This window comes from Papaver somniferum, chromosome 9 (assembly GCF_003573695.1).
Source record: "Papaver somniferum cultivar HN1 chromosome 9, ASM357369v1, whole genome shotgun sequence".
Lineage (NCBI taxonomy): Eukaryota > Viridiplantae > Streptophyta > Magnoliopsida > Ranunculales > Papaveraceae > Papaver > Papaver somniferum.
Genome location: NC_039366.1, coordinates 163,916,234 through 163,943,668, shown reverse-complemented (window position 1 = coordinate 163,943,668; position 27,435 = coordinate 163,916,234). Strand labels below are relative to the sequence as shown.

At 35.1% G+C, this 27,435-nt stretch overlaps 1 protein-coding gene, 1 long non-coding RNA gene and 1 other non-coding gene across 5 annotated transcripts; all 3 read left to right on the top strand.

The window, feature by feature from the left end:
- Positions 1-15,302: 15,302 nt before the first annotated feature.
- LOC113312816 (zinc finger protein 10-like) lies at positions 15,303-16,349 on the top strand. Its single transcript, XM_026561552.1, has one exon. It carries the CDS (start codon positions 15,303-15,305, stop codon positions 16,347-16,349), a length of 1,047 nt encoding a protein of 348 aa, XP_026417337.1.
- A 3,241-nt stretch (positions 16,350-19,590) lies between these two features.
- TRNAI-UAU lies at positions 19,591-19,664 on the top strand. Its single transcript has one exon. It is a non-coding gene; the product is annotated as a tRNA-Ile (tRNA).
- Positions 19,665-20,162: 498 nt separating this feature from the next.
- On the top strand, positions 20,163-23,069 carry LOC113314439. Of its 3 annotated transcripts, none has more exons than XR_003342407.1 (4): positions 20,163-20,399; positions 20,889-20,929; positions 21,085-21,233; positions 21,443-23,069. It is a non-coding gene; the product is annotated as an uncharacterized LOC113314439 (long non-coding RNA). The 3 variants fall into 3 exon arrangements; XR_003342405.1 differs by having other exon boundaries at positions 21,387-23,069; XR_003342406.1 differs by lacking the exon at positions 20,889-20,929 and having other exon boundaries at positions 20,958-21,233; positions 21,387-23,069.
- The last annotated feature ends 4,366 nt before the right edge of the window (positions 23,070-27,435 follow it).

Sequence of the window (27,435 nt, the reverse complement as noted above, 5' to 3'; positions counted from 1 at the left end):
TGTCTGTGTTATTTCAATTTCCGCATTATATTGTTTTATCTTTATAATTGAAATAATACAAGTTGTGCGTTAGATCAATCAATTGGAGAATCCGACCTAACGGTTGTTGATTGATATTGATTGACACTTGGATATTGGTCTTTGGTACCATCCAAGTTGTTCCTTGTATTTGATTAGTACTCACAGTTTCTGTTTGAGGAAATCAAATCAAGAGAGAGATATAAACTCGTTGATATACTTTTAATTGATTGAGTCTTGTTGATTCTCTTAAAAGTATATTCGAGTTTTTCCATACAGATTGCTAAGCGAAATATTGGGTGGTGTTGTTAGACCCCCGCTTTTTCAATTGGTATCAGAGCAGGCAAACACGTTTAAGACTTTACAAGTCTGTGTTTGTAGCGATCTGACTCTATGGTCAGAGGTGTTATCTCTATTAACGTACCACCAGTCTTCGATGGCTCTAATTACTTACGGTGGAAAATTGAAATGCGATCTTTTCTTCAAGCACGTGATTTTCAATCATGGGTATATGTTGTTAATGGCTATGATGCTCCCGTTGTGGCAGTTGGAGATGTAAACGTTCCCAAACCTATTGGTGAATACACCCCTGCTGAGATAAATGTTGTAAAGTAAAATTCCGACGGTTTGAATGCTATCATACATGCCATTACCCCAAATCTTCAGCACCAGGTGTCTAATTGCACTAGGTCTAAAGATGCTTGGGATATCTTAGAAACCATATTCGAAGGTAACTCCAGTGAAAAGGACGCTAGGCTTAAAAACCTTAATTCTGATTGGGGGAACCTTCGTATGGAAGATGAGGATACAATTGATGAGTTCAATCACAGAGTGTCTGAAATTGTTAATGCATCTTTTGCATTGGGTAAGACTATTCCTGAAAAGGACATTGTGATGAAAATTCTCAAGTTGCTGCCATCTAGATACGAGTTTAAGAAGCATGCCATCGTTGAGGGAAATAACCCTGATGCACTTTCCAGGACGACACTTATTGTAAAGTTAAGAATTCTTGATCAAGAGATAGGGAGAATGTTCGCACTCAACGCTGTGAACAAAACTGAGATGTCTTCCTCTCACCTATCTTGGGATGATGAATGTGATCGTTCACTAATAGTCAATGAGGTCAAGAGTTTAATAAAAAGGAAGAATAGATTTGCAGGTTCTCCATCTTCTCTGGTTGCTCATTAAACAGAAGACAATACTTCTCAATATAACTCAGTTGAGTCTAACTGGTGCAATGGATTTACTGCCCTTACTTCAGATTCTCTTTCAACTTCAAATTCTGATTCAAAACTTGAATTTGACACTGAGCTGGTTGATCTCCTGAATAAAGAGATTCTTCAAGAGAACCTTGTCTTAAAGCCTGCTTGAGGAATGTTGAATCATCACTCCAAACTAAAAATATTGAGATGGAGCATCTTAATATTAAATTCGTCAAAACCATGTCTCTAAAGGAAGAAGATATTAATTCTCTCAGAGATGACCTCCAATGGCTGTCTGGAAGCTCTGACAAAGTTACAGCAATGTTGCTTGGTCAGAGATCCTTTGGAAACTATCATGGTTTAGGGTTCAATAGCAAAACAACAAAGGTGATGGGTTCTGCAAATCAGGAAACAATGGTTGAGCATTGTGTTAAAGAGGAGAAATTACATGTAGACGAAAAATACACATTGATCTGCTCCTTATGTGGACATTCAAGACATGTTAAAGATACCTGTTGGAGATTCAAAAAAAGCAACAAGAAAGTCACCAAACATCAAAAGAACATGCAAAGAGTGAGTCTGGATAAAGACAAACAGATTAATATTCCAGAAGAAGTAAGAAATCTGTTAGCTCGACCACCATTGATAAGCCAAGGAAAAATAAAGGAAGTGGGCATTCGGCCCGTCCGATCACCAACTGAATGGTGACTTTTGCCTTCTCATCCTTAACTTGGGAAAGATGAGAAGTGTCTAGAAGTGGCTCAAGTCAATGTTCGTAAGTTTCCATTTTTATTTGTGTAGTTCTTTCTGTTTGGAAGACCGTGTCAAGAATATCTAGGGTTTGACACTTATAAATCTCCTGGTACTGTTTGCCTTCTCCTTCCTTATTTCACGTTCTCATGGCTTATGTAACTAGAGGTACGTCTAAAAGAGATGAAGTAAAAGCAATCAATGTACATCTGTGCAAAGGAATCACTTCCTCGAGGATGATAAAGAAGAAGTAAACAACCATTGGAGAAGGTTCTTCCTCTAACTGTCTCTTTTCTGTGTGTCATAATAATCATTTTAGAGACATGGTGAAAGCTTTCATCAACAAGCGAAATGATTTAAAATCTCAAATCATTTCCTCTTTGGAAGAGATAACTCACTATGAACAAAAGTTGTCTCTAACCAACAATACTCTGCGTGATCTAAAAAAAGAACTTAGTGAGTTAACTAATATTTCTGAAGATCTAGAGGAATTGAACGATCCCATAATCAATGGGTTTTTCGATAATGAGAAGGAGTTTTTTATAGATTCTTTGAGAAAGATCTACAATGCTTAGTAAGTCTTTGAATGAGAATCCTGTTTCTTGTTTTTATTAGTTGAATAACTAGTGCTTTGAATAGCAATGATTGTGACTACACATCGTTATTATTTTTCATCTTCTTGTATTTTTTTTTAGGTTTATTGGTTTTAAATTCTAAAAATATTTGGAGGATGATGTTTTTGCAGTATTAATCTTTATGATTTGTGATATTGCAACTTGTTATGGGATATGTATGTTTGCATCCGTGAACTTGAATGTCCCATACTTTGTCAAAAGTAAAGTCGTTCGTGTTCGGTATTCACGTACTGGTAAAAGGATGAACGGACTTTTGACAAATACAAAAGTTAAGCCTATATTGTCAATTATGTTGATGGAAGATAGGTTAAAATCTTTTGTTTTCAAGGATTATGTCTATTATTGTTGTTATCCAAATAATGATTGAAGATAGAATGAATCCTTGTGTATTCCGCAGTATTGATCATCCCTGATCCATATTCGTATGTATTACTGTGAGGCTCTGTAATGTGTCTTATGTTGAGCACGATACAACCAAGTTGATTATTTTTGATTAGGTTTGTTGGTTGTTCCGTAAGGTACTTTATGTTGAGCATTTTGAACTAAATTAATCATCTTGTTTGGTTATTTAGTTATTGCTCCGTAAGTTTTCTTATGTCGAGCAAAACTATTGACAATTAAATTGATTACTTTCGTAATTAGTTTGGTTGTGTATTCCAATTAGATTAATTATGGGTTCTCTTGTAATTAATCCAGTTGAGTATTTTTGTGTCTCCATGAGTTTTCTTATGTTGAGCACAAACAATTGAATTGATCACTTTTTGTGTTTGATTTGATTGCGTATACGGATTAAATTAGTCACGGGTTTTACTTGTGATTAATTTGATTGAGTTTTTGGATATAAAAAATTATTCTTATGGTTTTTGGTGTCCAATAAAATCCTTCTTTTCTTTTGAAATTAAAGTCGCTCTTGTTGTTCTTTCGGGAATGACATCAAATGGGGGAGAGTTCTTTTGAACTTGTGCTTAATGGTCATATCTTGAGGGGTGTGCGGCTGTGGAATTTTTGAGGGGTTATCTTGTATCTTTAAACTCCTTGATGAATGCTATTAGCTTCGGCTATATGATTGCATCTAAATAAGATGATGTGTGTTCTTTCTTTTTAGTCATGAAATGTCTCTTACGGAAATTTCATTATGATCCCGTTCTTGTACCTTTGCCAATTTTATTGACAAAAAAGGGGAGAATTAATATGTAGTTCACACTATAAATACATATGGTATTCGGGTCATTATGTAAGGGGGAGTGGTTTCCATGTGAGATGGAGTATTGACTAAGGGGGAGTGATACATATCACCATAGTATTATTGTTGAAGTTGTGATACAATTGAACTTTGACGTTGTGTAATAATACTATGACACTGTATAACAATGATCGAGACCGATGCTTTCTCATTGTTATAGCTACGGATCTTCAATAGCGATGATGCTAAACTTACAACCTTTTGGATCATTGGAGTACTTGGAAGTGACGAAGATTTCGAGGAATGTTGAAGATTAGACATGTGGAATAGGAGCTACTTAAGTTTCTTTATCTTTTTGTATTCCATATGTATTGATAGTTTTGTCACTAAAATTGACAAAGGGGGAGATTGTTAGAGCATTGCTCGGTCGAACTCGCATGGGTTGCTATCTCAAGCATGTTTGTCAATGTTAGTGATCAAAACTATAAGTCTTGATTTCTAATCTATTATAGCTAATCTCGGACTAGGATAGAAAGTATAGTTGAGCTCAAGGACCTCATGGCGATTCAGCATACTAGTAGAAGAACTACTCAAGGAACCGGTGGAACTTCTCGACAAAAAGGTATGTGAAGACTTGAACTTATCTGTCACTCAAAAGTCTATCTACTCTATCTCCTACTTCTTGAGACAAAAAGTCGTATGCTATATATAGACTTAGATTATACACATTTGGTATTTCGAGCCAAGGATACCTCGCCTATTTATATCTCGAAATATGTGTTGGTAAGATTTTCGCTTCGACCAAGTTTATCTTTACCTAGTGAAGAAAGTCATGATATGTTTCAATCATTTTGAAAATTGCTTTGACGAGAAATGGTGTAACAACTATATAACGTCCTCTAAGAATATTTCAATGATTGAAATGCGAGTTTAGATTACATAACCAATGATGGAAATAAGTATATAAGTCCTATTCCTTGAACCAAAGTTTGCGAACTTTGTTGATCAAGAGAAACCGGAAGAATGGCTTGTTGCCAAGTCCGCGAACTCAGTCCGCGAACTGCCGAACTTCTCATCCCGAGAAATTCTGCTGGAGTTGACAAACTAGTTGCGTGAGTACCAGTCCGCGAACCGGCGGAAGGTCTCTTGCCGAGATTTTCTGCTGGAGTTTGTAAACTCTGCAGGTTGCTTAAGTACGCGAACCTAGTGTGCGAACTTAAGAAGGTTATATATCTGAAGATGATTTCTGAACTTAAACTTTAAAAATACTAAGGAATGCGGTTTTCAAACCATGGCTATAAAAGTTCATGAACCGATTCAAGTGAATCAAATCATCTTTGGTTCAGTTGTGTCTTGTATAGTTACATAAGATTTCCTTGCAATTGAACAACTCTCTAACTAGTTCATTTGAGTCATTTGAACTAGTTATGGTGAAGAAGAACATGGTTGGTATGAAATGCTCATATGGCTAACCTTTTGGTTAACTATTGTTGAACCAACAATGTACACGTTTGGGTACGGTTAACAAACCTAGAAGCGTGCATTTGATTTGTGTATAACAAGCTAAGTTTTCGATCTAACGGTTGAGAAATATTAGCTTGAATCTAAATCAGGTTTTCATCTAACGGTGAATATTGATTGCTTTGTTACCAAGGCAAAACCCTGATTTGAAAGGTTATATAAAGGAGACATCTAGTATTGTGCAAAACTAATCCCCACACCTTACGTGTGATACTAGTTTGCGTACTAGAGTCGGTTCTCCTTTAACCTTTGGTTTTCTTTTTCTAAAACCAGGTTAACGACTTAAAGACTTCATTGGGATTGTGAAGCCATACCGATACTACTTTTATCGTAGTTGTGTGATCTGATCTTCCATCTTCAATCGTACGAGTACAATCAGATTGATTGGCTTGAGATTTGATATCTCCTATAGGCAAGATATAAAAAGTAATCACAAACATCTTCGTCTCATTGTTTGTGATTCCACAACATCTTGTTTCGCTACCATACGATTAAGATTGTTATGAGGTGATTGATTAATCTAGGCTGTTCTTCGGGAATATAAGACCGGATTATCAATTGGTTCCTGTTCACCTTGATTATTATCAAAAGACGGAACAAAAACTTTAGGGTTTTTCTGTGGGAGACAGATTGATCCTTTGATAGACTTGTCTGTGTGAGACAGATTTGTTTATTGTCAAAGCCTGCGATTTTGGGTCATAACAACTCTTAGTTGTGGGTGAGATCAGCTAAGGGAATCAAGTGCGCAGTATCCTTCTGGGATCAGAGGCGTAGGGAGTACAACTGTACCTTGGATCAGTGGGAGACTTATTGGGGTTCAATTACAGTCCAGTCCGAAGTTAGCTTGGAGTAGGCTAGTGTCTGTAGCGGCTTAATACAGTGTGTGTTCAATCTGGACTAGGTCCCGGTGTTTTTCTGCATTTGCGGTTTCCTCGTTAACAAAATTTCCGGTGTCTGTGTTATTTCAATTTACGCATTATATTGTTTTATCTTTATAATTGAAATAATACAGGTTGTGCGTTAGATCAATCAATTGGAGAATCCGACCTAACGGTTGTTGATTGATATTGATTGACACTTGGATATTGGTCTTTGGTACCATCCAAGTTGTTCCTTGTATTTGATTAGTACTCACAGTTTCTGTTTGAGGAAATCAAATCAAGAGAGAGATATAAACTCGTTGATATACTTTTAATTGATTGAGTCTTGTTGATTCTCTTAAAAGTATATTCGAGTTTGTCCATACAGATTGCTAAGCGAAATATTGGGTGGTGTTGTTAGACCCCCGCTTTTTCAAATATGATGCGGAAAGCAAAAGCAAAAACAAAACATCCGAAATTTTGTAGACGAGGAAAAATCAAAGCAGAAAAACTCTGGGACCTCATTACTCCATCAACTTTAATAAAGCCTATCTATTGATTCTTGTGTCAATACACAAGAAGTTTGTGTTCTTCTGTCAGAAGGAAGTTTGTGACAATACTCTTATGTTAGAAGGAAGTTTGTGAAAAAACTTGGTATTATTTTCATTATTAGTGAAATGATTGACTCTTGACCTGCTTCACCATTTCTCTTTTTTTTGCTTGTATCCTTGTATCCCATTGACAATCTGCAAGACTATTATTTAGTTTCTCTTCCTCATCCAAATGCACTAACACCTCTTCTAATTCTTCCATCCTCCTTTCCATTTCACCAAATTCTTGCTTAGCCCATAATTTCAAAAATGGTTTTAACAATCGTAGTTTCTTGCACATTGAAAAACCTGCACTACTTGTTACAGAGAAAAAAGACCAAGCCTTTTGAATCAGGATGAACGTACCAGAACGTTTCACCTCTAAAAGGGCATGAATCACCTTTAACACCATTGCAGATAAGAGTTAGGGGACTGTAATCAGCTCATGGCCTTGAAAGGGATTGTTAAATAACATTTGGAAACTGGCTTTCCCAATCTTGAGATACTAAAACTCTGTCAGTTCTGTCACAAATATTTTGGACTTGATTACTCGTCCAAGTATAAGCATCACCCGTCGAAGGTATGTCTATAAACTTATGTCTGGATATAAATCTGTTAAATTTCCTCATTGTATTTTTTGATTCAACATAAGAAATTTTCATGAATGAATCAAATGACATTCCAATCTCCTTCTATTACCCATGGTAAACTCCAATAGCTCCTTACTTCCTCAATTTCTCTCCAAAAATCATAATTAGATAGTTGTTAGGTGTATAAATGCCAGAGAACCCATACAAAATCAGAATCAACAAGTATATTTTGCAAAGAAGATTAATTGAATAATGTCCAACAAGATAATCAATCACATTAACCTTGGTTTCATCCCCCATACATAAATACCTTCTAAACGACTTTCTGAAGGAGCATATGACTATTTGAGATTCTTATATCCCAAGATTACCAAACAATGAGATCATCACATTCTTCAATTTTGGTTTCCTAAAGCACAAAGGTACTTGGCTGTCATTCTATTGCTTTATGATTAAAAATATCATGCCTATGCAGATCAGTTAACCCACAAATATTATAACTGACTATTTTGAAATCTATTATTAAAGAAAAGATCTCCCTAATTCAACAAAATTCTGTAAATTCCCCTTTATAGCCTCCATCTTAGAATCGTTGGCTTGATTAGTATTACCTTTATAAGCTACTCCCAACTTTTGCCCAGATTCATCATTTGTGCAAGGATTGAATCAAATTGGTTCCATAGATTAGGATCAACTCTACGTTTGATGACGCTCCATTTCTCTGAAGTAAGATAAGAAATCCTTTCCACTAATAGTTTCGTTTCGAGAATTATTTTCAGTTATATAAATTGTTAGTGCTTACTCGGTTGAACCCACTAGCGTTGTTCGGTTGAACTAGTTGTTAAATTTAGATGGCAAAACGCGTTCATGTTTTGGTCTCATAAAAGTCAGTTTCAGACTAGATTGGGTTTAAGAAGTAGAATATAGACTCAAAGTTATCCTTGAAGAATGAAGATTGAAGACTACATGAAGACATATTGGAAAACTTCATTAAAGGTTTATAACAAACATTTGATTCTTTTTTTTACTCTACCTCTCTATCTATTGAAACAAATCCTTACTGTATGAAATAATTCCTGTGACGGTAAATATACACATATGTATAAGCTCGAGGATATTTGAGCCCAAGACTTTTGTGAGAATGATGTTTTTTCCTTGGAAAGGTCTTCATATTGTAGTGAATGAGAATACGAACTCAACGAGCCAATAATCACTCAGTTCCGAGTTAAAACGAAAAAGTTATGAGTGATTTAATAAAGCAACACTTATTATGTGTTGCTAAGTCAGTTCGAATAGGAAATTATACACGAACTTTTGGTAACAGTTCGTGAACTAAAACGGGAAATACGTGAGTAAAGGGACTTTTTAGTCAAATACTTGGTGTTTCCTTTCCTAGACAATGTAGCTTTGTTTCCAAGCAACCTAACCGTGATCATTCACTATAAATAGAGGTTTCATGTAACCATACAAACAATCCCTTGAAAAATTGTGTAAATAAGGTTGTTTTCCATATCTTTGTTCTTCACGAACAAGAGTGAGATTTTAAAAAAACTTTACTTGGGGATCGTAAAGCACAGGGAAGCTATCTTCTTTGATAGTTACAGAACCTGTTTCTAGGTGTTTTTCATAAACCCTAGATTTGATAGATCATGATATCTCTAGATTATTTCTAGGTGATATTGTGAGGAAGAATCAATTAGGTTAAGGGATGATAAACCGTAATTGTTGAGAAGCATCTTTTAAATAGAATTAACGTTCTGCTAGACGATTTTCAGGAGTATCTTCTAGAGAAAATTGGGGTTCTACTAAAAGATTTACAAGAGCAATTCCTAAAGAGAATCAATATTCTGCTAGGAGTTCTATAGTGCACAAATACAAGTGAAGCAGGTATTACATCTAGTCCGAAATTTGGTAGTAGGTAATTGGTGTAACAACTCAAATCAGTGTGTGTTCAATCTGGACTAGGTCCTGGGGTTCTTCTACAAGGTTGTAGTTTTCCTCGTTAACAAAAATCTTTGGTGTCTGTGGTATTTCTTTTCCGGGTTATATTGTTTTATCTTTATAACCGAACGTATAAATTGTACAAGGATTGTCCATATAGGTTCCCGAACGAAAAAATTGGTGGTGTACTAGTTACCCTCTCCTTTTCATAAATGATATTTGTGTGGCAAAGCTTATAAAAAAGTCGAGAAATGTAAATAATTTAGGACAATATCACCGATAGAAAATTATTGATCTCCCTACATATATATTTATTTGTATGATGAATTACCGTTTATAGATCCAACCTGAGCCAAATTACTATAAAGCTCTGTGACGTCCTGGTCTAATTAATATTTTCCCCTAATCATTTTAATGAACGGGTTTATGCATGTATAGATGCATACTTTTTAGCTAGCCGGTATAAAAAAGAGTAAATCATCTTGTAGAAGGTGTACATTATAAACATTGGCCAAAATTGAGACAATCAGATCCATTAGAGAAGGAAAACAGACATTGGCTGATATATAAGCCTAAAAGTCTCTTTAAATTTGAATTTCTAAAGTTTTAATTTTACTTAAGAAATGCCAACATACTAACTAATCCTTGGGAGAATGAATACAACATTGTTTTATGTATCTCTTACTTTATCTGTTCAATTATGTAAAATATGTTCTCAATAATCATATTACGAAATGTGGGGGCTGCCACGTTTATGCAATAACACAACATATTGAAAATAGGCACAATGAAACAACTGGCAATAAATTTTGATGAGCTTTGTGTGTTGAATTGTGTAAGCCTCGCACAACAGAATATATGACATGCATAGGCACGAACACAACTTACCAAGCGACAAAACACATACAACTCAAAAAACACTGTACAACACAACACAACACAGCACGTTAGGAAATTAAGCATAACAAAAAATACATGTAAAAAACATCTTATTACTGCTATATAAGCTAAAAAAATGTATAAAAAAGTCGATGAACATTTACCTAAAATGTGGTCATATATTTACACCTCACACACGCATCCATGTAGTTTATGGTAGTTACAAATTTTCATTGCATTATCATATCTGAGAAACATCATTCAAACAATCATATATATATATATATATAATCATTTAGAATATTTTAACCTAAAGCTGATTTATATGAGAAAACAACTAAAAACAAGTTTAAAAGTTCATAATCTTGTATGTAGTCATTTTTGAACTTGTTTCAGTCGTATTAACATTTAATTTACTTTTAGGTTCAAATTAAAAAGTTCAAAAAGATTTGGTCATAGTTAACTTTCAGACTACATTATTTGTATATTTTGTGCATCAAAGTAGACAACAGAAAGTTTGGTTAATAACATAAAATTAGACAACAAAAAGTTTGATTAATAACCTATCTCGTATTTGATTAAATAAATTTAAAGTTTTTTTGTTATCGATAAAGAATTTTATCATGATGAATTCCGAATTCAGAACAATAACTTTACAATTGCACTACAATGACATCGACGTATTGAAAGTTTCTTAACTACCGCAAAATTGTACATGGAAACCTCTATGTATGTATACTTATTTTCCATGTGGGTGCACATGTATATTTATGGCAACGTTTCACTTAGGGGTCTAGATACCGTAAAAGAAAACTTCGTACTCCTCTTCGGTACATACTAAATAACCAAAACCAAATAAATTGTTTTACTTTAAGATTTTTCTATAATTTTGTTTCAATTGACTTTAATTTCTAAAAGTTTATGTCTGCAACAATCTTTTAATCGGGAACACTATAATCAACTATAAACCCACAATAAAATTTTATAATTTTCTAAGAGCATCTCCAACAATAGAAACAATAGATAGAAAAGTGCGATGTGGAGGTAATTGATAGACCTCCATTTGTAGGAGTTTTCATATGTGAGTCATGTATAAGACTTCTTGTCTTAAGACACCTCTCCAGTAGTTAAGGTTGTAACCTGTATTTTAGATTCGAATAAACATAACATTGTTAGTATGATTGTGTATCAGACATGAATTTTTTTATATAAATTAATAACATGTAAATAGTTTGGAATCATTTCAAAGGTCTAATTAAGACTCTCTTCAACACATTTGTATTTGGCATATCATCCCTCCTAATTTTTACGATCTAACTACTGGGGAGGAATTTATTATTAATAGAGGTCTAAAATCCTCCCGTATGTGTTATGAGAAACAAAATCTACACCTTCTGTTGAAGATGCTTTAAGTATGGATAGTATGAATTTTGGGCTCTAATAGATATTCTTTTCTCTCTCCATGTTGACCTCGTCATGCGGTAAAATAAATTTAAAGATTCCATCCAGGAGAGAGAAAAACAAACTATAAAAGAAAAGAAAAACCCTACAGCCGTCCAGATCTGAGCAAGGATTATTTTTCTTTTAAAGTTTTTGGTAGTAGGTAATTGAGTAAGATGTTTTTACATCATTTTTGGTGTCTTTTGACATATTTCTTCGCCATTTTGGGGGGATTTTTCTTCGTTGTTGTTGCGAGTTCTTCAAATTTTAATGGCTGGTTCGTGGCTTGGTATTCTCGATTCAAAAACATCGACGATTTATCACGACATTGCTATGAATCGACATCCGTGTTCGTGTGGATCGACAAGTTTATGGGCAAAGTACTCTTATCGAAGAAGAATACAATCAGATTAAATGGTCGGAATTTATTTCCATCTCTCCCTTATACGTAATTTTGTTTTGAATATCTCTGCGATTTATCACTTTTTCTCTTTGCGATCTACTTGTAGTTGATGTCCTTATCTGTATTAGGGTTTTGATTATTATCTTGTATTTTGATATTTCTGTTATCATGTAACCACCATTTTGATTTGAATGAATTAAATATGTTGATCGTCCAAAAAAAAAAAGAAAAAAAAACAAACTATAGAAATAAATTCTCGCAAAAATGTGCCTTTTGAAATGTTGAAATGTTAAAAAATCATACTTATCATATAATACTAAAACTGGTTTCACATCTTTTATTTATACGTGGAAACACTGTGAACGCATATTTCTGATCATCATAGTTTGTTGTTGGTTAATCGTATTGTGCTATTTTAATTTATCGTGAGACATTTAAAATTATTATAAAAAGATCCCATTGCAAAATGTTGAGAAAATTTGAATTCTAGAAACAAAATTCTCCAAAAATAATTTATTTTAAAATTTACTTTGGCATTTAAAGTATTAATTTGATTGGTTAACTAATTTACCAGTGATTTCATTTAAAGAATTTGCACCTCAATGCATAACACCAAAATTAAATTAAAAAATGCCACTAAAATGTCACCAAACCGGACACTTTGAAAACCTTCGCGAGACGATTTAGATAGAAGTGGACCACTGCATTTGATAAATCAATGGCGGGATATTAACAAATTATTTTTGATTCCAAGGAAGGTAGTGTGAGTACATGATCTTAATACCGACTGTCGGTCAACGAAGTGGGTGACACTCCCGGCCACGACAGATAGAATTTTGTGGGGTCAACACTGTTGAAAAGACCGACTCTTTACATCTCTCGGGTCCCACTAGCAACGTATATTTCGATGCTAAAGACCTAAATTTTTCGATGTTAGTTTATGTACGCCATCTGAGGTATCTCTCCATAATACATCCATACATTTTTCATATCGATAGCTTAAAAAATGGTTGCTAAATCTAACTTCAGGAACATAGGTGGAATGATTTGAGAATCTCTATGGGGGAGATTTAGTATTGGTCCTTTCATATGTCTGTTAAATCAAAGCAAATTCTTTGATTTCTTTTCCAAATTGTCTATTTACGATTATTTTCATGTAAAACCTCGCGCACAGTTAAATGGCACTCTGAGTACTAGAGAAATGACTCCACCCGTAACTATGAGGTTACGAACACTTCGACATGACTTAATTTTATGCGCGAATGATAAAACACATCAGCAAAAGGAGATGAGAATTTACTATACATTTTTTTTTTGATTGGACCAGAAAAAAATTCATTGAAAAAAGGTACTTCGGAGTGGTACCTCAACCCAATAAAAATAACCAAAACAAAAATAGGAAACTAAAACGGAATTCGGTCACCTAAAGAAAAGAGAAAAGAAACAAAAGAATAAACAAACCAAGAAGGTCTTGTGACCTTGTTTCTCAAAATCAAACTCAATGAGAATGATAGAAATTCGTATCCCACAATATTATCACCATGTTGGCCGTTAAACCTAGCATTTTAGTGTTGGACTCCGCCCAAAAGAAAACTTGAAGCTTGATATCTCTAATTAAACTTGCCAAATTTCTCTTCTTGTTGTTGAAGGTCCTTGCATTTCTTTCTTTCCAAATGCATCACCATATTGCAATCGGTAAATTGTTCCAAATGCGATTAAGACGCTCATCGTCCCAATCATGACTCCAATTTCTTATAGTTGTGGCGACATTAGAGTTGTAGGTCCAATGGAAACTACATCCTTTCGCAAAATATGTCCAAATTCTCTTCGTCCTCCAACAACCGTAAAATAAGTGAGCACTTGTTTCATCTTGCTCCTCACAAAAACGACACAACCTATCCACATTCATGCCCCTTCTACTTAACTCATCGGCCGTCATCAATCTTTCATGATATAGAAGACAAAGGAAGAAGTTTAGCTTGCATGGGTAAGACCGGCTCCAAATAATCTCGCTTGGAAAATTTATGTCACCGATTTCCACAAGGGAATTAACTCCGTTCTTGACCGTATAAGTATCCGATCGTAGTATTTTCATCAACTATCCATAATCTAGAGTCTAAAGCTCCTTCTTGGATCTTCACGGAATCTAGCTTAAAGAGATATTCACCGAATTGACTATACATATTAACAGGGTGTTAGTCCTCAAGGGAGGTGGGGGAGTTGGGTGTAGTTTGGTTTTTTCCTGTTAGTCGTGGGGGAGTTCAAAGGAGTCTCTCGAAATCTCTGTTAGTCGTGGGAGAATTTAGAAGAGTCTCCCAAACTCCCTAGAAAACCCTGTTAGTCGTGGGGGAGTTTGAAAGAAACTCTCAAACTCCCTGTTAGTCGTTAAAATTAGAATGCTAGGGAGTTGGTGTTTTTAGGGGAGTTCTGGGGAGTTTATAGTGTATTTTTTCCTCACTCCAAATCTCTCAAAAAAGTAGAGATTTCTGGAGAGTCTCTCAAACTCCCCACACTCAAAACACCAAACTCTCTCAAACTCCCCACGCTCTCTTACACTCCCTCAAAATCCCCAAGATTCAAAATACATTAAACTCCCCCAAACTCACTCGTGGACTAACCCCTGTAAATTACATAAGATAGCTTAAAGAGATATAATTAGGGTAGGAAACAACAAAATCTTTCCAAGAAATTATGATTAAACACAGTTCTCTCTAAGTTTTAATTAGCAAAAGGTTTTGTTTTATAAGTTGTATGTTTTATTAGCAGTTCATCATTATGTCATAATGAGAATAAATATATTTTTAAATTAGATGAACATTAAATATAATTTCATTTTCATAGACAGTTGAAGTAAAGAATGAAGTTTGTATCTATTTTCCTTTTCCACAAAACCTGCTGAGAAATTAAGTGAACAGACAGAGACTAATTGTGTACAGTAGTAGCAAATTGAGCAAAGAATCAGCCAATTTAAACCCTAAAAAGGGGAATTTTACAGTAGCCATCTAGTTTGCAAGCAAGGCCAAATTAGCAACCAAACACTTCACCTTCCAATTCTAAATCTATACAACAACAACCACAATTCTTTTGCAACAAAAACCTTCTCATCTCTCTCAATCTCTCTCTCTAGATCCTCACGTTGCTTTCATCTCTTCAGCAACTTAGATATAGAGATAGAAATACTCTTCTTCTTGTTGTTCATAATTCACAGGTATCCATACCCATCTTTTCAACCTTTTCTGATCATTTAAAAAAGAAAACAAGTCAGCTTAAGAGTTGTAGCTGGTTGAGTAATGGAAGAAACTAGGTATTGGATGTGGACTAGAAGCAAACTTGGTGAGACGACTCCACAAGTACTACATACGAGGTCATCACATGTTCACTTTCCGACAACAACAACCGAGCCATCATGGGAAGAACAAGCTTTTGCAGAAGATTCAGCTGGATTACTTCTTGGTGGTTGTGTTTGGCCTCCGAGATCTTATTCTTGTAATTTTTGTAGAAGAGAATTTAGGTCTGCACAAGCCTTAGGTGGTCATATGAACGTACACCGGAGAGATAGAGCTAGGCTTAAACAATCTTCTCCAACTTCACCTCATCAACATCATCAGACCAGTAATATGAATGGAAATATTCGTCCACATCAAGCAATTAATCATGAACTTATTCAACATCATCAAAACCCTAAAAGTCATGTTGAAAACTCATCCCATCATCATCCTGATCATCAGATTCACCGCAGCAGTTTGGCGTTTAGCAACCTAGATCCTAACTCCTACAACTCTAGTTTCGTTTCATCATCATCACTCCCTTTATCTCCTACTCATAGGATTACTCCAGCTGCAATTCAATCCAGCCAAAATAATTGCATTAAACAGACTTTGATACTGCCTCCTTATTCAACAGCAATCGGTAATCAAGCAAGTAATCATCCAAAGGGCGGTTCACTGTTTTCTACGCCTTCGGACTCATTCGCTTCTAGAGTTGTCATTATCTCGGAAAATCTCGAAGAAGAGAAGGATTTGAACAAGCAGGGAAAGGAGACAGGGTTGAAGGTTAAGCAGGGAGCATATAATGAATCCAATTCATCAGTTATGAAGACTTTCGAGGTTTCTAATCGAAGCTGGCTGACAGGATCAGCTGAGGATGGCGAGGTCGGGCGAGATACTATTAGTAGGAAAAGGAGGAGAAACGACGTTGACGATACATCATACTTACCTTTCTTCGTGAAACCTATTTTGGACGATAGAAGACATCTTTTGGAGTCGAATGAATTACTTGAACTAAATCTAAATCAAAGCTGCTCCAAGGAGGAGTTAGATCTTGAACTGAGGTTATAAGATGAGGTATGCTACAATTGCAGAATTATACTCACTTATACCCCAGCAAGCTATATACAACTGACTGAACCAACTTACAAACTTTCAATCATCATCAGTTCATCATTTATATTAAGGTTTTCTTCTTTTGTCTTTCACTTGTATTTTCAGTTTACCTAATGAATATCGACGCATGGACCTGGACGTACATGCACTGTCCTTGAGATTACTAGTTCAAATATATGTGTTCGTTCTTGTATAATTAGGTTTTAGTTAGTTTGCAGGTTTTAATAATAATACCCGTAACAGTTTTATATCACAAGTACTACATAGAATGAAGAGTTTGTATCTCTCTGTCTCTGCTCATGAACACGAAATGGTTCTTAATTAATCAGTACTAATATACATTGATCGATTTCTACTTTTAGATATTATTACTTTCAATCTTGTACTTTCAAAAGTATTAAGGATATCCAAACATGGTCTGTTTGTTCATTCACTCTGATAAAAGAATATAGTGTTCTTTTGATGATCAAGCATGGTGTATGTCTCGTACTTAGGAATTTCATAACTTATGCACAAAACCAAATGTGGTTATTCCATGGGTAGGGTTAAATTTAGGGTTTGATGAACTGATCAATCAGATGTACTCAGAGTACACGTGAACCAAGTTCATGGCAGTGTAAACTGTAAGATATACTAGCCAGCTACTACCCAAGTTTGAATGCAAGCAACTGTCTGCTACAGGTTTAGAAAGAGAGAATTTATGTCGATGAGATCATCATTCATCAAGAAAGAAATGTGAATGTAGTTTTTCAAGGGGGATTAGCAGTAATACTACTGACTGAAAACCGCATGGGTCATGGTGCATGTACAGCTCGGTTATGTTTTCTTCACTGACATTCTATCAGATCAGTACAAGTCGACGACGAAAGTATAACTATATAAATAAGCACTGATTGGATTCCCTATTAATTCTTAGCATATATTTAAATTATTATCATCATCAGTAACACAGATCACAGTATCGCGCCATCAGATCTGTTATACGCAGTCGTATTCGATCAGTAGTGTTACTAATATATCTCTCTTTATGTATCACGCACATAAATCCATTAGCTTGTGTTCTCTTGTGCACTTTTTCTCTGGCGCCTAACACTAGAGTCATACAGACACCTCCAAAAAAACACTACCAACTCCCATGGAATCAATCCATTTAATTATTCCCTCTCACAAGAAAATAAATCCTCAATTAATACTTTAATCACCAACAGCATATTTCCATTACGTACGGTAATTTTGTTTCTTCTTCTGTATCTATCTATATCATATGATTCATATTATTGTGTATATATATGTGGTGACGATGAACCCTAGACATATAAACTAAAAAGATAATATGACTAACTTGTAGCATTACTTAAGCTTCAACAACATTAAATGTGCACAATTAAAATCCTAGCTGATAACTACCCTAGTACAGCTTGTAGTTATGTAGATGTAGATACATATATATAGATAGATAAGTTACCTCGGTCTGATCAGTTTGTTGACATATTACATGTAAACGAAGGTTCAGTGCTTAAATTCTTGCAGGATATAAGGGGGGAGATCTTTCAGTACACATGCAGCTTTCTCTGTGTCTTTCTTTAATGTTTAAGAATGTAAATGCATGAAAACATCATTTTTGAGCATTTGACTTTGTGGGTTTGTTAATTGTTTGCAGAGAAAGAGATGTGAATATTAATGGGACTGACTGACTATAGATATATAGTACTGGTGGTAACAGGAATTCAAGTAAAACCCAACAAATTATTTCCATAAAAGGCTGATAAGTAAAGATTGTTTTAATGATGATTGATGTAGATTGGCTATCGTTATAGTTAGGGTATTATTTTGGAAGAAAAGACGGAAATTTCTATTTTAGTGCAAAGAAGTAGTAATAGTACTAGTAGCTAGCGTTCACATTTCATAGTGCGAAAGTGAGATAAGGGTTGTTTGTTATTGGTTTGTGTACAAAAAGTTTAGAAGTAATTACTAAATTTGTGTAAGAAATTGGGAAAAGAGTATTCTTGTGTTTTTGTCTCATTTTGGGATTAGTGTTAATAAGAAGTAATAGTTGTATCTGTAGATGCTAGCTAAGTTTAGTTGGTTGGATCAGTATGTTTTCATTCTTGGTAATAAGTAATACTACTAACAGAGATAGCAGCTAGGGTTTAGACTTTAGAGACTGCAGTACTAGTGAAGACAGAATTGCACATGGTCATAAAATGTCTGGTTCTGTGTTTTATTGTTAATACTTTGTTTAGAATTCAGTAATATGAGAAAATGAGGGCTTAATTATTCTTGCTGTTTGTGTGAGATTTGATTTCGCTCTAGCTAATCTCTTGTTGTTTAAAAAATGTGTATAGAATTTGGGGATTCTACAGTATTGGTCGAACAGAATGACATTATATAAAGGCGCATAATATCCAGAGTATTTGGGTTGTGGTGTTGATCTTGGTTTTTTAAATATATGTATTATTGATGTGACAACTCAGGGTACGTTTGCATGAAATTTTGTATGTTTTCACACAAGTTAGCTAGCTAGGTCACCCTCTTACGGAGACAGACAAACAAAAATACACCAGAAGAGATGCTAATTTCTACATAGCTACTTACTTAAGACTACTCTCTCACAATTTCTGTGGAACAAAACCGGCCCTTATAGCTAGTGGTAACCGAGAAAACAACCTTTAAATTTGCTGTGTTACTCGAGAGGTCGAATTATCAAAAGAGTACAACAACAAACGGGAAAAGAAGTAATGGGGAGAATTAGAGCTTAGCACTCATAATGACCACTGACCTCACATTCTCTAGCAAAGATCATTTACAATCATAACCATAACAAGAAATAGTATTTTGTTGTGAGCATCGAGTATCCCCATATACTTACATACTAGCTGAGAGTCGTACACATACACAGACACTGATGAGCATAGTTTCTTCATCTAAAATCAGACCATTATAAGTTTCAACTAGGTACAGAGCGGTATATATAGTTATTTATTACATGCATGTGATATGCCCACCAAAAATTACATGTATAAGAAGCGGAAATCGGGGATTTAGTCATGCATCGATCTGTTTCACGTTTTTATGTTTCTGATTTCGACTAACAGTAACAGTACTAGTAGTGTTCATGTTCACGTATTTATGTTTCTTATACAAGAATGATTTATTATACATCTCGATCAAATTTATTATATTTGCTTAAGCGTCGAGTCCCGTAGCTCAGTTTGTTAGAGTGTTGGTCTTATGAGCCGAAGGTTGCGGGTTCGAGCCCCGCCGGGACTACAATTTGATTTTTGTCTAACTATTGCACCTTGATACTGTTTTTGCCAGTTGACAAGGTCAATAACCTAGTACTCTATTGCTAAGGGGTTGGTTTTTGGGCACCGTCTTTGGTTGAGTAGCCTGAGTTAAAATGAGGGGTGAGATTTTTGCCAGTTGACAAGGTCAATAACCTAGTACTCTATTTTATCAAATTATTTGGGGCCTATTTTCGATCTTTGTTTTGCACCTTGATATGCTGTTGCTAAGAGGTTGGTTTTTGGGCACCGTCTTTGGTTGAGTAGCCTGAGTTAAAATGAGGGGTGAGATGTAATATTCTTTACGAAAACCAAATCTATTTTACAAAAACAAATGTATTTTTGTTGATCCGACGGCTCTGGATAGGCGTTTTTCTCCGATCGATGACTGTCATTCCTTCAAAACTGCAAAAGATAAATCGTGGTTAAGAATTAACCCTCTTTTTAAGGCCTCATCTGACGTCCCAGATCGGCAGATCTCTTCTTGTACTTAATCCCTTTTCCGTTACGAAACCCATTATCGGCGATATCTTCTTGCTTTCTACCAACGACATGATTTGCGCCATTCAATTCCTTTGATTAATTCCCGGATAATCAATTCTATGCGTTACGTTAGAAGAGTTATCCTTCGAAATATTTCCCTACATAAACCTCAACAGAGGGTATCATCTTCCCAGGTTTCTCCATATCTTTCTTCTGCATACTCTCTCAAGACTATTAGGTCGGTACAATCTTCAATTTAATTTTTCTTTACATTTGTATTTGATGAGTTTGTTCGACTTGAATTTTGTTTCTTCCATTTCTTCAATTGATTTTTCACCATCATCGACTTTGTTGATGCAAATCATGTCTTTGATTAGTTTCTTCAATTGGTATTCTGTTTTTGACTTTGTTCAATTGATTTTTAATTGTGACTGGATACCAAAACATTGGTTACATACAGTTATGGACAGAACTAATACGTGAATTTTTATTTCTGTGAGAAATGAGAAAAGTAAGCCCCTTCTTAGAAAATGTATATTGTTGATAGTCTGGGCCTGGAGCTTATTCATCTGTGACAAGATTACTCATTTGACATTACAATTTTTTTATCCTCTTGAGAATGTTTTGGGCAATTCCCAAACTCAAAAATCTATAAATGTCTTCCCAAAACTTGAGTATATATGATAATCATGGTTGAACTGATTACTTTTCTTTCTCTCTTTGTTAGCATATAATGGCCCAAAGTAGGTGGTACGCACAGTTAAGATGGTAAAGTTCTGAATCTTCTGATTTGCAGCTCTGGACCTACTTCATTAGAATTGCATATGCCAATGGGTTTCTTCTTATTGTTTACTGAAAGGGAGTGGACACTGAGATACTGAGATTATAAGTCGTTCGTCATACAAATATGATCATTCATGTAGGTGCAAAATTGGAAACATCAGACAGCAGACAGCAGGGGAAATGACTTATAATTGCCATGAAATGGAGCTGCTTATTTGCAAAGAAGATCTGAACCCTATAAATCTGAGCTCATCTTCTCTATATTTATGGAGAGCTTTTGGTGTGTCAGGTAAATCTGCAAATAACTATAAATCCATCATTACATTTCAACTGAATTTAAAATCTTTTAAATGTTTTGTAAACTTTAGCCACGGTTCAATTACTTTGTCGTATCTACTTAGAACTACATTTTGGCTTGACTTCTCATAAATCTCTTTACAAGAATATCTGGTGGTACCGACATTCATTGTTCTGGCTGCTTTTGCCCGAATGATGCAGTACTTCTCCATGACATTTCAAAACTGCTGAAACTCTCTCAAGAAAATCCCAGTCCTCAAGCATAAGGCGATCAACCAGATTTGTGAAATTAATGGAGGTAAATCATGCCAGATTTGGGTAAGCCTCACCTATAACTGGCACTAAGCTTATTTGAAGGGTACTTGGTACATTTCCAGTTATTTTACCAGGTGATAATTGCTATGATATATGTTGGTGCCCCATGTTCTTCTATCACTAAATCTACCTATATAGGTTAAACCCAACATTAACTAATCGATGTTAAATAAGCATGAATGAGTTTGAATTCAATTGTATAATTTAGTAATGATCATTTGAGAACATTATAATTTGAAAACAATGCTTGCCTTCAAACAATAATAATGCCGAATTAGCTTCAATTATACAAAGATGAACCGGTATAAAAAAGGATTAACCAAAATTGTAGAAGTATACACATCTAGGAAGGCGTTAAGAAAGTGTAACCAGGTTAGGGAACGCAACTTGGGAAGGAGCTATAACCAGTTATGGTAAGTTAATGTTAATGAAGATGGTTGTAAATCCTTAGCTGTGCATTTTGGTTATAATGTGACACATCCAGGCAGCAATATGATCACCTCCAAAGTCACGATTAATGTATTAGTATAACTCACCCAAGGCCTATATGTGTTCAATGCATTGTGTGCCCACGATGATAAAATTGTGTTTTCGTTTCAGTCCATTTTGCTGTCTTTATGATTTAGTTTACTCATTATCAATTGTGATGTGTATACAATGGATAATTTGTTCGTAATAAGGTAGTTTTATGGTTCTGAAATTGACGAATTAAAATGTATGTCACCATTTTCAATTAAAATGTTCGCCAGTTTAAGCCAAAACGTTTTTGGTTTGTCCGGTTGTTTTTTGGTTAATGTATTGTCCCCATTTGTGGTGGTCATAGATACGAGGTTATGAAAAATATGATCTGAAGCAATAATTCCATTCTTCTTAATATTGTGGAGTATCAGTTTATTAACATTGCACTTATATTCTTCTTCGTTACATTTCTATTCTTGAAAGAAAAAACATTCCCGCATTAGCACTTTGGTTTTATAGCGACTTCGGCTGGAAGGTTGTTAGTTACAGTCATTTAGCTAAGCATGATAGGGTGTGTACCTTGATTCAATTACATCACCCTAAATTCTATAGTGGTTGATGATGGTTTGGTTTCTTAGGAAGTGTTGTTGTTGATTGCTCCATTTAACTTGGTATCAGATGTCAAAGCAATTAGAAGTTTGGATTCATTTCTGATTTGGCTGGCAGGTTGTTCCTTTATTTAACAAATACTATTGATTGATAATGGTGCTAAAAAAATTCTATTGATACGGTGATACAGCTGAAGGATCACATCAATCAGTTGTTCCAAGTTGTAATCATAGACTGTATACAGATCTACATAGTCGCAAATGGTTGTAGAATATGAAAATAAAAGTATCTCCCAAATCAATACAAACTAGCAGAGCTTCCCTGGGGCGCTTAATCATCTCTGACTCTAAGGAAGAATTAAGATTATCTCTTCTTATTTACTGACTCGAAACGCAACAATGTCAACCCATATAATATATAATTCTGACCAGTTATGATATATATTCTTGCAGGTTCAAAGAATGGATATTGACGGCAAGACTCTAAATTATATAGCATGTCTTCAAAATTCATAGCAAAAAATCACAAGTAAACTACAATCCTTTATTTCTTTTGTTATTTGCTAAAGAAATAATATAAACAGACTCTTCATTGTCGAATATGCAGAGAAAACTCAACAACAAAACCAAGAGCGGAAAACCATTTGTGACTTAAGTGTTACCCATAGTACACTATTGAAAATGTATGACGGACAATCAGCTACACAGAAAACCAAAAACAAATTCTTTTTATGGTTTCTATTTTTACCCGCGGTACTATAATACTATTTGTAACCAATATCGTTTACATTTAAGGAAAACTAATCTGCAGTGCAGGATAAATAAGCAAATTCTAGGATGAGTGGTAAAACTTTACCATTGTTATATTGATGGTTCACCTATGACCAGACCCAAGACGATCGTGTGTGTTATAGAGAGCCAGTAATACTGCTATCCACCATCTAGAGATTTTCTACAACTTAACTTTATCTTTGCTTTTAATGTTAAGATGAATAAAACAGATTAATCTACAACTCAACTGTGAAAAATTAGTATTTTAGTGCTGAATTAAGTGATTTACCTTAACCGGACAATCAGCTAAATTTTCTCTTTGCTTAGTTATTTCTTGGAAGGTTGTTTGTTATGTATTCGACATGCAGGATTCTTCTCCTTTGGTTGTGAAGGAGCCTACCTTTGTATCATCCGTTCTATAGATGTTTGAATGCCATAGATGTAAAATGAGCAATATTGTGCATAATGCCTTTATTGATCAAGTTTCTTTATGTGTTGAACTTTCCAGCTGTATGAACCGGCTTTAGCAGAAACGACAATGGGGAGCGATACACCATGGTTAAAAATGGTGAACCCTTCGTCATTTTTGGATCAGAGCTAAGGAACAATGTTACTAATTCCTTCTTAGGTTTGTATTTTTCTAAATCTGACACGTTGAATGGAACTCAAAATTAAGCAACAAAAGATGAATATCAATCTTTCTTTGTTCACTGTATTTATTTCCTTCTGTTGTCGATGCTTTTGTGAAGACGTGGATTCCTTATTAAAAAAAAATCACCTTGGTTCATTTTTCCTTATAATGTTAACAATTTTTTAACATCCTTATCAAGAGACTGTTCCGCTTATCATGCCACTTGGTGTGCGTTATTTCTTCTCTAAACTTTCTCAAAAATTTGATTTTGGTTTGTCTTTTACCTGATCGTCTGCATTCTCCCTTCGGAACCAAGACCAGGTTAAATAAGAACTGTGACTAATCCTCTTATAACAGCAGTGCCCCGACTCCATCGAGACCCATGCACTTCACACAGGCCATTTTTTTTTTTGAAACTGAAAATTGAATTGATTAATGAATAGAGTTTACATAGCTTGCCTCCTCCTGAAGTTTATGATTAATTTCAACGGGAGGATTTAACAGCCAAACGCCACTCATTCTTTGAGATCTAGCTAATTTGGAAAGACAGTCAGCTATTTTATTTTTTTCTTTTGGAACATAAGAGCATTTTCAGAAGACATGACTACGAAGTAAAAGTTTTATGTCTAAAATTAAATTATGCAATCTCCAATCGATATTTAGGGTATCACCATTGACAGCATCCGCTACAAGCTTCGCGTCCAGCTCAAAAACCACCTTCTCTAGATTCTTTTCCGATGCCCATTTCATTGCTTCCCATAAAGCCTTGCTCTCAGCTTGCTCCGGACTTGATACTGCAGCTAAGTAGATGCATTTCGTGCCTTGGTGCGTACCTGCAAAATCACGACAGATCAGTCCAATTTCTCCAGAGTTATTAGATGCAAAATTAGAATCATCGGAATATTTTAAGGAAATCTGTAGCAGGAGACTGCCAGTGTTGATTAATTCTATTCTGGGGTGCAGGAAGCATGAGATTAGTTACTGGCTTCTTTTCAAGAATTGCAAATTCCCTTCTGCAATTTTGAATAATAACTTCAGGAGTAATGTTGGCCCCTTTGAACACTTTATCACACCTAGCAGTCCAGATGCACCAAACAATAATTGCCAGCTTGCACATTTCTGCTTCTTGAATCTGCTTGTTTATAAGTTTGTCAAACCAATCACAAATCCAAGTTGCTAGAGTAGCACCCTGTAAAATATGAATTCCACTGATTGCAAACCACACTGCTTTAGATAAGGGACAATCTAGAATGATATGAGTGGCAGATTCCAGGTCATGAGAGCAAAAAGGGCAGCCATAATCATCATCTTGAATGACCTCCATCAATTTCTCTTTAGTTGGTAATATATCCTTCACACATTTCCACAAGAATTGATTTGTTCTTGGCAGAATAGGTAATCTCCAAAGTTTTTTAAAGATATTTTGCATCCTTATACCCACAGAAGTGTCTCCATTTCTATCTTTTAACATTTTGTTATAGGCTGACTTTACTGTGAAATTTCCACTTTTTTCAAGAGTCCAAACTAGCTTGTCTTCATGGTGAATGTGAATGGAGATATTAAGGATGAAAGTTGTAGTATGTGGTTCAAATAGAGCAAAGACTAAGCTTGTATTCCAACCTTCATTATTGGTAGAGAACGGTTGGTGCAGAAAAGTATAATCTTGAGGATTAGTGAAACCTGACTTAGGAGTTGGTGGATTTTTCCAGTTCTGGTATCCATCTGTAATGCCATATCAGAATTTTCTGCCCATTTCCAATACTCCAACAGCTGTATCTTTTGATGAAGCGCAGTTCAGAACTGATGCTTTTCCATGACCATGTGGAATTATCTGAATCTGTGATGTTAAAGACTTGACCATCTTGAAAATATTTTGCTCGGAGAGAGGCAGCACAGATTGAAGTATTATCAGTACATAATCTCCATGCAGACTTTGCAAGGAGAGCTCTGTTGAATAAATGAAGATCCCTGAATCCCAGACCTCCTTCTTCTTTAAAATTAATGACATTTCTCCAACTTATTAGATGTTTACCCTTGTTTGTCTTCTTGTTTCTCCAGAATTTTTGTTGGATAGAGTTTAACTGATTAATGGTAGTATCAGGTAACTTAAAACTGATCATATGGTGAACTGGAACAGCATTAGTCACATGTTTAATCATAAATGATCTTCCTGCTTCTGAGAAATTAGAACCATTCCATCTTGAAAGTCTAGTTTCCATCTTGGATACCAATGAGGAGAAAGGGATCTTCTTGTTTCTTCCTACAAAAAATGGGAGACCAAGATACTTTTCTTCTTCAATATTCATTAGCCTGACTTGAAGAACACCACTTATTAGCTGACAAGAATGTGGATTCATATTGTTACTGAAATATACAGCAGATTTGTAAAAATTGATAAGTTGACCAGAGCAGACACTAAAATCATTAATAAACTGAAGTAGCTTGTTAGTATGCACTTGATTAGCTTTACAGAAGAGTAAGCAATCATCTGCATATAACAAGTGGTTGATCTTAGGTACATTTCTTGAGATTTTCATACCTGTTAGCATATTCATGTTTTCAAGATGATTCAATTGTCTAGAAAAAGCTTCCGTTGCAAGTATAAAAAGGTAAGGAGATAGAGGATCTCCTTGACTAATTCCTCTTGTCGGTTTGAAAGCAGCTGAGGGTGAGCCATTAATCATGATTTCAACTTGAGTGGTGCTGACGCACTGCATTATAAGATGACAGAATTTGTTGCAGAATCCAAATTTCCTGAGAACCTCCATTAGAAACGTCCATTCAAGTCTGTCAAAGGCCTTGGACATGTCCATTTTTAGAGCAAGATGACTAGTTCTCCCCCTTTTTCTTTTCATTGCTTTCACAAGTTCTTGTACTAAGCACACATTTTCAGATATTAATCTACCAGGCACATAAGCAGACTGCATAGAAGATATAATGTTGACCATGTGTTTCTTGAGTCTTAAAGCAATTATTTTAGAGATGAGTTTATATATTGTATTGCAAAGAGTAATGGTCCTGAAATCCTCCGGCTTATGAGTTGTAGTAGTCTTGGGAATCAAAGTAATTTTTGTGTTATTGAGCTTCTTCAAAAGAAAACCAGAACTGAAGAAAGATTGCACTGTTTTACAAACATCCTCTTGAACAATTTGCCATTGAGATTGATAGAAACCGGGAGGAAAGCCGTCAGGTCCTGGAGAGCTTCATGGATCCATTAACTTTAAAGCTTCGAAGATCTCTTGGTTTGAAGGAATTGAAACTAAAGCATCATTGTCTTGCTCTGAGATACATGAAGGAATGTGCTGAAGAAAGTTTTCACTATCTCCAGGATTTGAAGTAGTACTCATTTTTTTGAAGTGAGAAACAAGTAAATCTTCAATGGAGCTTCTATCTTGACACCATGATCCATC